Source organism: Mustela erminea, chromosome 2 (assembly GCF_009829155.1).
Source record: "Mustela erminea isolate mMusErm1 chromosome 2, mMusErm1.Pri, whole genome shotgun sequence".
NCBI classification, from domain to species: domain Eukaryota; kingdom Metazoa; phylum Chordata; class Mammalia; order Carnivora; family Mustelidae; genus Mustela; species Mustela erminea.
In genome coordinates this window covers 138,806,476-138,818,642 of record NC_045615.1, presented here as the reverse complement: position 1 = coordinate 138,818,642, position 12,167 = coordinate 138,806,476, and the positions used below count along the sequence as shown (strand labels likewise).

Here is a 12,167-nt window from a genome sequence, read left to right as displayed (position 1 = left end):
GGACAAAGGGTGAATTTGTAAAAAATAATAATAATAATAATAATGTATTCTAGAGACAAAACTTTGGAAATAAACTTGGCATCCTTATAAAGATGGAGAGAAGCAGGGCACCTGAATGGCTTAGAGGGTTAACCTCTGCCTTCAGCTCAGGTCATGGTCTCAGGGACCTGGGATCGAACTCTGCATCGGGCTCTCTGCTCAGCAGGGAGCCTGCTTCCTCCTCTCTCTCTGCCTGCCTCTCCACCTACTTGTGATCTCTCACTCTGTGCCAAATCAATAAATAAAATCTTAAAAAAAAAAAAAAAGATGCAGAGAGGCATGACTAGCTAAAGCAGGAGCAAAGCCACACAAAGAGAACATGCTGTGATGAAAAGGCCAATGATGGAAGATGAAAAGGTAAGGGCTAAGGTCAAGAAGGACACAGAGAAGCTAAAAACGCAACAGCAGAATTAACCGCTGCACTGGAAACGGTAAAGACCAGAATTGCTGCTATAAGAAATCACTGAATTATAGGGTCAAAGAATCTGAAAAGGTCTGTCAAGTAGGAAATAAGAGATGAAAATGATGGTGAGAGTTCTTTCCCCTAAGCAGGCTGAGACAACCTCTGAAAATGGCCCGCTATTCGTATGACCCAGAGAACCCTACAAAATCATGCAAATCTAGAGGTTCAAATCTTCACTTTCACTTTAAGAACACACGTGAGCCTCCCCAGGCCATCAAGGGTAGAAGATCTGAAAAGCCACCAAGTATCTGAAGGACATCGCTTCTCAGAAGCAGAGTGTGCCCTCCCGTCGCTACACTGGTGGGGATGGTACGTGTGCCCGGGGCAAACAGTGAGGCTGCACACAGGGTCTGTGGCCCATGAAGAATGCTGAATTATCCCTGCCCGTGCTTAAAAATGCCAAGAGTCATGATGTATTTAAAGGTTTTGATGTCAGTTCTCTGGGCACTGAGCACACCCAGGTGAGCCAAGTCCCCCAAGATGTGACGAAGAATTTACAAGGCTCATGGTCGGATTAACCCCTACATGAGCTCTCCCTGCCACATCGAGATGGCCATTGCTGGAAAAGAGCGGACTGCCCCTAAACCAGTAGAGGAGGTTGCCCAGAAGAAAAAGATATCCCAGAAGAAATTGAAGAAACAAAAATATATGGCCCAGGAATAAATTTTGCATTGAATAAGTGCACATAAAACTAAGGAGAGAGAGAAAAAAAGAAAATGATGGTGAGAGGGAGGAGAGATGTAGACAACAGAGCAGTACTCCCAGCTACAATGTTGGGGTGTTCCCGAAGAAACCAGAACAATGGAACATGTGTGAAGGCAGCAAAAAGATATTGTGTGTGTGTGTGTGTGTGTGTACACAACTCCCACTTGCTTATTTGGTTGGGGGGGATCAAAATTAGGATCAGTGAAGGTATAGCATCTTACACCTGTCAGAATGGCTGGAAAGATGACAACAAGAAGTAACAAGTGTTGGTGAGGATGTGGAAAAGGAAACCCTTGTGCACTGTTGGTGGGAATATAAAGTGGTGCAGCCACTGTGAAAAATGATATGGAGTTTCCGCAAAAAATTAAATATTGAAATCTAATAATTCCACTACTGGGTATTTACCCAAAGAAAACAAAAACATTAATGTGAAAAGATAAGTGCACCCCTATATTTACTGCAGCATTATTTACGATAGCCAAGATGGTAATAAGCTTCCATAAGTAACCTGTGTCCATAGATAGATGAATAGATAAATATGTGATATATGTATATGTGATATGATGTGACATACATATTTATATATATGTCTACATACACATTTTATATATATTATATATATATATATACACACACACACACATAGACATACAATGGAATATTACTCAGCTATAAAAAAGAACTAGATCTTGCCCTCTGTGACAACATGGATGGACCTAGAGGGTGTTACTCTAAGTGTAAGTCAGAAAGAGAAAGACAAATGCCATAAGATTTCACTAATGTGTGAAATTTAAGAAAACAAAACAAATGAATCAATAAGCAAAAAGCAGAAATAGACCCATATATACAGAGAACAAACTGGTGGTTGTCAGAGGGGGGAGGCATGGGAAGATGAGCAAAGGAGGCGAAGGGGAGTGGGCGGTATAGGCTTCTGCATAGGGAAGAAGTAAGTCACAGGAATAAAAGACACGGCATAGGGGATACAGTCACCCGTACCATAATGGCATTGTAGGGTGACAGATAGTAGCCACACTTACGAACATAGCATAAGGTACGTACAGAGCTGTCAAATCGCTATGTTGTACATCTGAAACTAATAGTGAGTCAACTAGAATGTGTTTATGTTCTCCTCCTCCAGATTATTTACAGAATAATCTGAAATTTAAACATTTGCTGCAATGATTATCACAATGTTATTTCCAATGTTTAAAATCAGTATCAAAGTAACTATTCAATATTAGGGAAATGTCTAGATAATGGAACACAATGCATCTATTTAAAACCAAGTTTTGCAGTATTTTTTCTTAGTAATAGAGAAAAACAATGTTAAGTGAAAAGATGGGGTCCAAAATTGTATACTTATACTGATTTTTGCAGTATTAAGTCCAATTTTTAATGGATCATTCCAGAACTAGCTCTGGAATTTTGAAAGGGTCTTTGGGCTCCTCTTACACTCTGTTGTACTTTGAAATTTTTCTATACTAGATAGCTAACATTCTAGTAGTAAGAAAAAAATTTTATAAAATTAATAAAAATATTTCTGCCTTTCCTCTTTGTGAACAGCTTCTTTTGTATTGTAATGGAGCACGAAAAAGCTAAATTCAAAGATCAATCAGCAGGCTGCAAAAATCCTGTCATTTTTTTTTTTCTTACTGCTTTTTTAGCTGATTTATTTCCTCCTCTGCAGCCAAAAGGGATATGGCCGATCTGTTCTTGGTTTCTTCAAGAGTCTTTTCAGTTTCAGCCAGACTGTAAGAGAAATCAGTAACTAAAGACCGATTTTCCAAAATTGGCAGACTTTCCAAATCAAGGCATAGGTTCTCCCAGGAACTTTTGGCATATGATATAAGTTCAACATAAACAAGATTAAGTTATGATACATCTGCATCTAATCAGATGTCATTGCAAATATTATGTTGTGCTTGTATGCAAAAAATATGCAGGCATTCTTTCTCAAGGTTAAACACAAAGACATTACAAAGTGACTACCACCAAAGGGTTTATGTAATAATTACTAACATTAGAATGTAAAGGGCAAAGAAACTTGTTCCCTTCCTCCTTCTCTCTCTCCTCATCCATCTGTTCTAATCACACTAAATCTTCAGGCTGCCTCTCCCTATAAAAGCCCCATTCCTAGTACCATTTTCTGCAGTATTCTCATTACTTTACACTGCAGAGTTGCATTTGACCTAATTTTCCCAGACTTCCTAAATATAAAGAAGAAATTATTTGCCCACCTACAAAGAAAATCTTCCAAATTCAAACTTGCCTACCAAGTATTTCATGCCTCTGACTTCCATAATTTATTGAGCATGATTTTCCTAAGTTTTCAACATAGTTAGGTCATTGTCAGTGTCAAGGACTCTCTTCATTGTAGACAAATCATAACAAATCATATTATTTCTTCAGGTCTATTTAAATTTTTAAAAGAAATGGGAATGTGTAGATGACATCGGATGGAGACCAGTGGTTCTCCATTAAGTTGCCTTAGTCCAGTGAGAGATCATAGGTGGGCAAAGGTTTCTTGACTTCTTGGACCCTACTTCCCTGAACTATCCAGGTTCTTTCATCTGAGGCTAAAAGAGTGCAGTTGCTGTCTAGACTCACACTAGTCTTCTTCCTTTCTTTTAGATGGAAGAATGGAAGGTCAAACACTGGGGTCCTATCCTAAGCAGTGAAGCAGATAGAGAAATAATGGTCTACCAGGATTTCTACCAAGTTCCCACAGATTCCAGCCGATCAGGCAATACAAGAGGTGGTGTGATTACCCAATGTTCCTTCCCATCTCCTCCTCCTCCTCCTCCCCTAACAGGCAGACAACCTGTGAGTGGTCTTACAATTGTTGCCCCTGCCTGTCTCAAGCAGTCTCCCCTTCTCCAGAGTGCCTCCAACACTTGGTTCACACTAACAGTCTCATTACAAATACACTGTGAGCTACTTAAGGGAAAGAATTATTTTTTTACTTATCTTTTTATCCCCAGCACCTCAAATAGTGCCTGTGAACTTGGTAGTGATGAATGAACACAATGTTTAAAGGCTTTTTAAAAATGCCAAAGTAGCAGTAACTTCATAATAGGGTTACTGGCGGTTAAGAGGAAAATGCTGTGATTTAATTCAAAGGTGAATATGTTACAGGTTTTTAAAAGTATATATGGAGAAAAAAATTAACATATTTGTCATGAGAAAACTGTACAAAATTAAAAGAAGCAAATAAGAAGTAAGGAAGGAGAGTATGGACAGGAATAGTTGTGTTTTTCTCTTAAGACATGGCACTCGTGTGTGAACACATGTACATACAACCAAACATACATGCTAATTTGGCACCCTTGAATGATATACAGAGAGAAGAAAGAAAGTCACATTCAGGTGCCAAGCATTATTTTAAGCAAGTTAATGTATTTTATTTATTTTTTATTAGGGATTTATTCATTCATTGAGGATATACCATGTATCAGGCATGATGTTGAGTGCTGGGGATACAACAGTGTCAGAATAGCAGATACAAGACAGTAACCCTTTGGGGCTTCTAGGTTAGTGGATCAGAAACATGCAAACCAATCTTTTCAAGTTCCAAATTATAGTAAGAGCTCTGCCCAGATCACGGTGAAAGAGAACTACGGAGCGGAGGTAAGGAAAGACCTTTCGATATACGTGGTCACAGAAAGACTCTGAGAAAGTCACATTTCAGCTGAGACCTGAAAGATAACAAAGAAGCAGCGAGGCAAAGAACCAGAGAGAGAGACTGCCATGTTTCTGAAAGAGCACAAAGGTTTCAAGGTGAGGAAGAGGACCACAGCCTAGGTGAGGAGAGCCTGGCAGGAGATGAGGGTAGAAAGAGAGGTAGGGCCAGATCACACAGGGCTTTGGAGAGTCCTAGTAAGCAGTTTAGAATTTTTTTTTCTAAGTGTGAAAGGAGGCTACTAACAGCTTTTAAGGCGGAGTCTGCCTTTATTAATTTCTATGTGTGAAATGGATCATAGTAGAGCAAGAATGAAAGCAGGGAAGGGACAACTGGTTGAAGAAACAGGTATCCGGGCCTTGACCTAGGACGATGGAGGTAGAATAGGAAGAAAAGTCCAAGGGTGGGAGAAGTTTAGCAGGTAGATTCAACTGGACTTGCCAATAGATCGGAGATAGGAAATGAGGACATGTGGGATTCATAACCAGAGCCCAAGTATAAAGTCTAGACATCTTCCTTTCCGAGAATTCATCAAACATGGGCAGATCCGTCCCCATTCAGCACTATAGAATTTGCTCCTTCGGAACTGAGTCAAAACCGATCTGGTCTCCACAAAGTTAGACACAGGGACTCTCCTTGGTGGGCCACTCATTTCACAGCACCCTGACTCTAAAGGCAAGTAGAGTAAGAAAGAAGAGACTTAGCTACTATAGAATGTGGAGGACAGACAGCATCATTTGTGATGCCTTAAAAAAATAAGAACCACAGGTGGATCAAAAACCAAACGAAACTAGGAAATCCAAGGTAAAGGAGAAAATACCTTCCTCTGTGCAACTTTCAAATGAGATGCACATGGCTTGGTGGGGGGAGAGGGGGGAGGATGCATCTAGATAGTGTACACATGAATGATAAAGCAAACAGTGTGAAAGGTACATGACAGTGCCTATGGGTGTCCTTAGTACTAGTCTTACAAATTTTCTGCATTGGAAATTATTTCCAAATAATTTTTTTTTTAACAAAACCATGTAGTCATGGTTCCTTGAACCCTGATGTTCCTGATGGGTATTTACGGAGCCATAATGATAAGAGAGGGAGATACAAAGGAATTCCTGGCTCCTTTTGGTGCTGACAGAAGTCAAAAACCAGCAAAGTCTTGAAGCCCTGCCTCACAGCTAGTGGCAAACAGAAGGGCCTGGCCAGCAGCAGTTGCCAGCAAATTCTCCAGAAGATTTAACCAGACAAGCCACAAATCAGCACCCCTTGGCACAAGACTCTACTGCCCAGTTGGAAATGAAGGAGCAGGAAGCCATAGTGCAGTACAAGACTAAAAGATCCTCCTCTCCAGCCTGAGGCATCCCTCATGAGATGCAAGCCTCCCTCTACTTCTAGATGCCAGTCGAAGGAAGGAGGGGGGCCAAGGAGACTCCTGGAGAGGGCCAAAACAAAACAAAACAAAACAATGCAAAAACAAACAAACAAACAAAAAACGCTAACAGTAGTTTGAACTTGGAATTCACCAGATATTTACAGGAAAAGGGCTATAATAAACCAGAAAAGAAGTGGTAAATGTAATTATCCTCACCTCCCTCCAAATCAGCTGATATTAGTTGAAGTAAGTTGCAGAAATTCAGAGGAGCAGTGCTTTTTTGCTCATTACATTTGTAAATGTTGACTGTTGGCAAACATAAAACTGTTCATTGACAATGATTCCACTTGCAACATGAATGTTGGGTATGGAGGTAACTCTGTGTGTATGTGTGTGTACACATGCAAGCACGCACAAAGAAAAATGTCTGGAGCAAAATAAACCAGAGTGTTAACAGGGATGAAATAACAGGTGATTTTTCACCTTTATCCTTGTCTTTGTTGTATGCATTTTGAATTAGCAATGATTGTGCCTCATTAAACCTCCTTGGCTATGACACAGCCACTTTTATATGTTTGTATGCTGTATGCATTTTAAGAAGGAAATTTTTGTTACCTTCATGATCAAGCAAAACTAAGTCTGTAGAGATGCTTTCCTTAAAAGGAAATCTCATCAGAGAACAAGGCAGTGTGCCACACCTTATTCCATCACAAACCCTAACCAAAGAGTTCCTTGCTGCCCTATACATGTGAGCGGTAGAGCAAGGTTCCAATTAGGAAACATGGGTTTGATGGGTTTGAGCTAGCTGGGCTGCACGCAGTTTCATACACATTTGTCCATCTTCCTTAAGTGCAAATCCAAGGCTTGTGATTTTCTTTATAGTGAATCCTTGAGCTTGCTACCCTGGCTATGCCACTGATAGCTGCTGCTGCCTGGCATTGCCTGACTTCTTTAAAATACTTTTTTATATCTACAAATTATTCCAAAATCTTGGAATGCTCATTCTTTAAAGAGTCTGACTTCTCAGCCAGGGGTCTATACCCCCTAAAGGAGCACATCGGTCAGATGGATGTAGCCTCTTCCTCTTGCTCTTGATTTTACTCTTTGTCTGAGCTTCTCTAACCCTCCCCATTTTGCATTTTATTTTTCTTTCAAAAGACAGATTATATTATGTAATAATCTTCATATAGATATTTATATAGATATATAGATATGCTGATAATAGACCTCTAGAGAAGAAAAAGCTCCAGGAATGGAACCAAGGGGACCAGCGTCTTGGGTAACCTATTATAATAGAGAAATCTTATCCCCAGATTCAAAGACATCTGTCTGACTCTCTCTCTCTCTCTCTCTCTCTCACACACACACACAGTTATTTGCAGACGTCTACATTTTTCATGAGCCATTATTTCCCTTTCAAACTTAAAAATTAAGAACAAACAATTCTTTTTGGAAAAAGATAACTTGCATTCCTCTTACTCGTCTTGAACCTGGTTGAGTTGATTACGAGTCGAAGTCAACTCAGAGTCTAGCTGTTGCATGTCCCGATCGCGAACACCTGATTCTTTATGTTTCTCTTTATCAAATGTGTCCTGAAATGATATACAAATCAAAAAGAGTCTTGAATACATGAAACAGCTTGTTAGGTTGCAACGCAATTATGCTGAGCAAAAGTAGTCAGGTGCAAAAGGACACAAATGCATTGTTCCATATATATGCAGTTCTAGTGCAAGCAAAATTAATCTAGAACAATAAAAATCAGAAGAGTGGTTGCCTGCGGTGGGGGAGGGTAGGTGACTGGGAATTGGCACAAGGAAATGCTCTAGAGAGATGGAGATGTCTTCTAAGTTAATAGGGTATGAATTACACGGATATATGCATTTATCGACCTATGGATTTCACTGCAGGTAAATTGTACTTCAATTTTTTATTATACATCACATTTTTAAAAAGCCATTGAAATATCATCCCATTATCTTTATCCTCAGAAGAACACCCACAGGGTAAAAATCTAAGCAGCATGTGAAAAATCCCCGGGAGAGGAAAAACTTGCTTAAAACCGACTGATGTCTGTGGAGTGCTTACCCTATGTTAGTTGTTTTTGCATGTTTATCACATTTAATTCTCAAATGGCCCTAGTGGGTCAGCAAAAGCATTGTCTCCATTCAGCAAGTGAGACACAGAAGGTTAGACGACAGACCCAGGACCATAGATGAGCAGCCAGAATTGTGCCCAGTGACCTCCAAGCAGTAACCCTTTTGCCCCTGTCCTCCTAAGACTGCCAAGAAAAGACTGCTCTATGTGCTTCAATTTGAGAATTTATGGAAATCCATGTAATTGTTTAAAATCAAGGCTACTAATGTTTAATGACATCAGTGCCTTAAGCAAGGTGTATGTTCTATTTCCAGTCTGGGCTTCACCTGTCTAAAACTTGACACTAACCCATAGAAATTACCCCCTAGCAACAGCAAATGATGGTACTCTTTGTCAGTCTCTGAGAACTAAGTTTCCAATTCGTTTCATTTCACTCTTTCAGAATTTGGAGCTCTCCCCCATCTAATGGTCTCTTCTGAGGCTCCACGGTACCCTAACTGTGTGGATTAATCTTCATTCCAAAGTTCCTATTTAATGCTGAGGGTGGGCAATGTCCCAGATGTAGACCATCACCAGTCCCTTCTTCCAGCGGAGGAAGCAGAGGCTCATTGATTCGTCTGAGGTCATACCGCTGGGAGGTGAGCAAAGCTGAGAGTTGAACACAAGTCTGTTTGAAGAGAAAGCTGAACCCATTATGCCACAGGCTACTGTAAACAGAACCTCACTTTTTGGACCTGTGTCCCCCTTCCCTAAGTAGCACTAAGTCCCTCACTAGGCAAAAGCCATCTCTTACATATGTCTGCATTCCTGGAGCCCGAACAGGGTGCTGAAAGTCAAGGGGGATCCTTTAGCATCCCTACCTGTAGAGAGGGCACCCTGCTGTCAACAGGTTTTCCCAGGGAAGCAGCAGTAAAGGAGGCCTCCAGCCAAGGCAGAAGGCGTGATTTGATTATTTCCACACCATCGTAATGTCCGCCTGAAAGAACCCACAAATCAGGTCAGGGAGAGAAGTTCAGCAATACGGTGAGAGCAGCAAGGACAGAAGCAAAAGAAGACAGAGCCGGATGGGGAAACATGGGCCATTCTCACCTTCTTGGGCTGCCGTGGTGAGGATCCGAAAGAGCTGTCCTTGTACTTTGGAAATTTGTTCGATGAGCTCAAGGCAATGACTAAGATTTTGATCACATGTGTTTGCCTGCAAAATCAAAACAGAAAAGTCAATGCAATTCCTTTCCTCTGGAACCCACTGCAGGGACCCAAGGCCTGACTTTACCAACGGGCGCCGGGCTGTGGTATGCTCCCAGGCACAGAGACTGCCCTGGGTTCACCAACCATCTTTCCAGTTCCTCCTGGGCACACAACTAGAATACTTCTCCCAGCTGCCCTAGTAGTCGGCAGTAGTCAGCGGCATTACAGCGGAGTTCCAGTCATTGGGAAAGGAAGTGCTATATGCCCCTTGCAGGTATGACCCCGAAGAAAACCCCTTGAGCAATTCTCTTCTCTCTCTCCTTCCCCATCAGCCAGCCAGATGCCGAAGACCCAGGAGAGGACCCCAAGGGCATAAAGGACGGTGGAGCTACAAGATTTGAAATTTGAAAGACTAAGCATCCAACACTTGCAATGATTATCATTGAGAAAGTGTGAGTGTGTGTGTGTGTGTGTGTGTGTGTGTGTGTGTGTGTGTGAAGCCACTGAGGTTTAGGGGTTAATTTACTAGCAATACCCCCGACTTGCTATTCAAAGGAACCCTACAAAAACTCCTTTCATAAAGTGAATAGACGTTTTGTAACCCAATACAAACCACTGTTTCCTAATTTACCTGCTTTATTGGTTCGTGTCCTCTAAGATCATTATGTAGACTAAGAACACTACTTGTTAATAATAGGAAGGTACTGGGTCATTAAGGATCCCGAGGAGAATAAGACAAAAGACGTGGCACCAGCCATATAGCATGGGCAGACTTGTCGGGGAGAGAGGGGCAGAGACAGTTCCTCCGGTGGAACATGGGCGCACGAGGTCTACTCCAGAGCCCACGGTCTTGGGAAGGCAGAGAAGACTTCTGCGAGGAAGTGAAATCTAGGCAGGGAGAGCAGGCCGATGTGGGGCGATGGGCAGTTCCAGGGGTGGTGGAACATCAACAGAACACGAAGAAACCCAAGAGGTGGGCCTTTAGCTATTATTCTGCTTTTTTCACCCCCTTGGTGAGATTTTTACCATTTCCTCACCAGCCAAACCTCTAATGGCGTCTACCACTAAAGGAAGGGACAGAACCACAAGCAATGAACAGATCACATGGGTGTAAAAACACACAGACTGATGTATTGTCTCAAGCCCTAAGAAGGCAGGAGCGGTGGGGGCCTCCTGGGCGCTGGGCAGGACGTGGGGGTGAGGAGGAGAGAAATGAGAACAGGGAGGAAGAGTGGCCTCCAGGCAAAAGTCTACAGGTCATAGGCATGTGTGGGTAGAGGGGGGATGTGGTGCAGGCAGGCAGGCAAGCCCCCTGTGGACAGAGGCTGTGCTGACCTGGGCACTGTTGCACTCCTGGCCTGTGTTCCCTGTGTTCCGTGGTCTCTGTGGTCCAACCCAGTAAGTACTGGACAGACGCATGATGACGAGAAGATTCGCACACTCCGTGTTTATCGCAGACCTCCTATGCGCAGGCGTTGTCGATGTTTACGTATATAAGCTCAGGGAAGCCCCATAGCAGTATACTGGGAGGTGGGGGTGTCATTGTTATCACCTCCATTTTCAGTTGACAAAAATGAGATGCACAGAGGTTAAATAACTTGTCTAAGCTTACCTTGCCGGTAAAATGGCAGAACTGAGATTGGAACCCATGCCCTTAAGAGTATGACTGGTGCTGGGAGCAGAAGGAGGACACGAGTGAATGGGGAGGGCCATCCAGAAACCCCCCTCCACAAGAGGGGAGACACTGAGAGAATGCAGAGTACTAGATGCAGAGTACTAGAGAGAGACAGTGATGTACAGTAGAGTAGCAGGGGCAAAGGCCCTGTGGCAGGGGCAGGAGGGAGTTTAGTTACCTTGAGAACCATAAGTGTATGTAGCAGAAGCACAGAAGGTGAGAGCCATTGGCAGGACAGATCCTGGAAGGCCTTCCAGGCCTGGGGAGCAGTTTGGAGGGAGTGGACTCGAGCCTAGACCCTAGGTGGAGCTGCTGTGTTATGTCCATGCCTGGTGGACGGCACCTGGTGACAAGCTCTGATTTAGCACCTATGTCTGATGCAGCCATTTGTTTCTGTTTCTCATCCCTCTACCCCCTTCTCCTAAAAAGACCAGGAGCTCTCTTTAAAAGTTCCTTTGTCTTTCCTATGTTTATATCAGTTGCCACTGGTATGTTTAATGGCCCCAAAGTATGTGATGAATGAATGAATGAATGACTTAACAGTGTAATAGTGACATCATCAGAACACTTGGAACCCCCAGCTGAACAGCTGTGCCCATCCCTCCCTTGTTGAAGCAGCGGCTCCTTGGCCTTGCTCTCACACCTGCACTTATCATGGTGAACCTGTTACTCAAGAACAGCTTTGCCCTCTGGCTCGATTATGCCATAGGCTACGTGGGCAGGGAATGGGGCCTGAGGGTCCAGCAGACCTGAGTGATTATCTCTGCTCTGCCACTTGCCACCATTCTCTGCAGTCCTACGCAGATTACTTAACCCTTCTGACCCCAATGCCTCTCCAGGAAGATGGGGATCACGACTTGCAAAGTATTAGGAGAGAATTAAATCCAAAGAATGCATATCTAGCACCTCAAAGACAGAAGGCATTCAACAATTGGTACCTATGAGGTATTATGTGTTA

General features: G+C 42.6%; 1 protein-coding gene and 1 pseudogene across 3 annotated transcripts in view; one reads left to right on the top strand and one right to left on the bottom strand.

Annotated features, from left to right (window-relative positions):
* SPATA18 (spermatogenesis associated 18) overlaps positions 1-12,167 on the bottom strand; it is a 38,962-nt gene that overhangs the window by 16,003 nt on the left and 10,792 nt on the right. For 2 of the 3 annotated variants that reach the window (XR_004283455.1, XM_032334283.1), the window contains exons 2-5: positions 9,436-9,541; positions 9,207-9,322; positions 7,732-7,844; positions 2,861-2,956 (exon numbers count right to left, since the gene is read on the bottom strand). Coding sequence is in view for 2 of the 3 variants with exons in the window: in XM_032334283.1 (XP_032190174.1) it covers positions 2,861-2,956; positions 7,732-7,844; positions 9,207-9,322; positions 9,436-9,541 (431 nt within the window). In the remaining variant the exon portion in view is untranslated. The remainder of the gene's footprint in view (positions 1-2,860; positions 2,957-7,731; positions 7,845-9,206; positions 9,323-9,435; positions 9,542-12,167) is intronic. The other variant, XM_032334284.1, reaches the window with a different exon arrangement.
* On the top strand, positions 611-1,165 carry LOC116585076 (annotated as a pseudogene).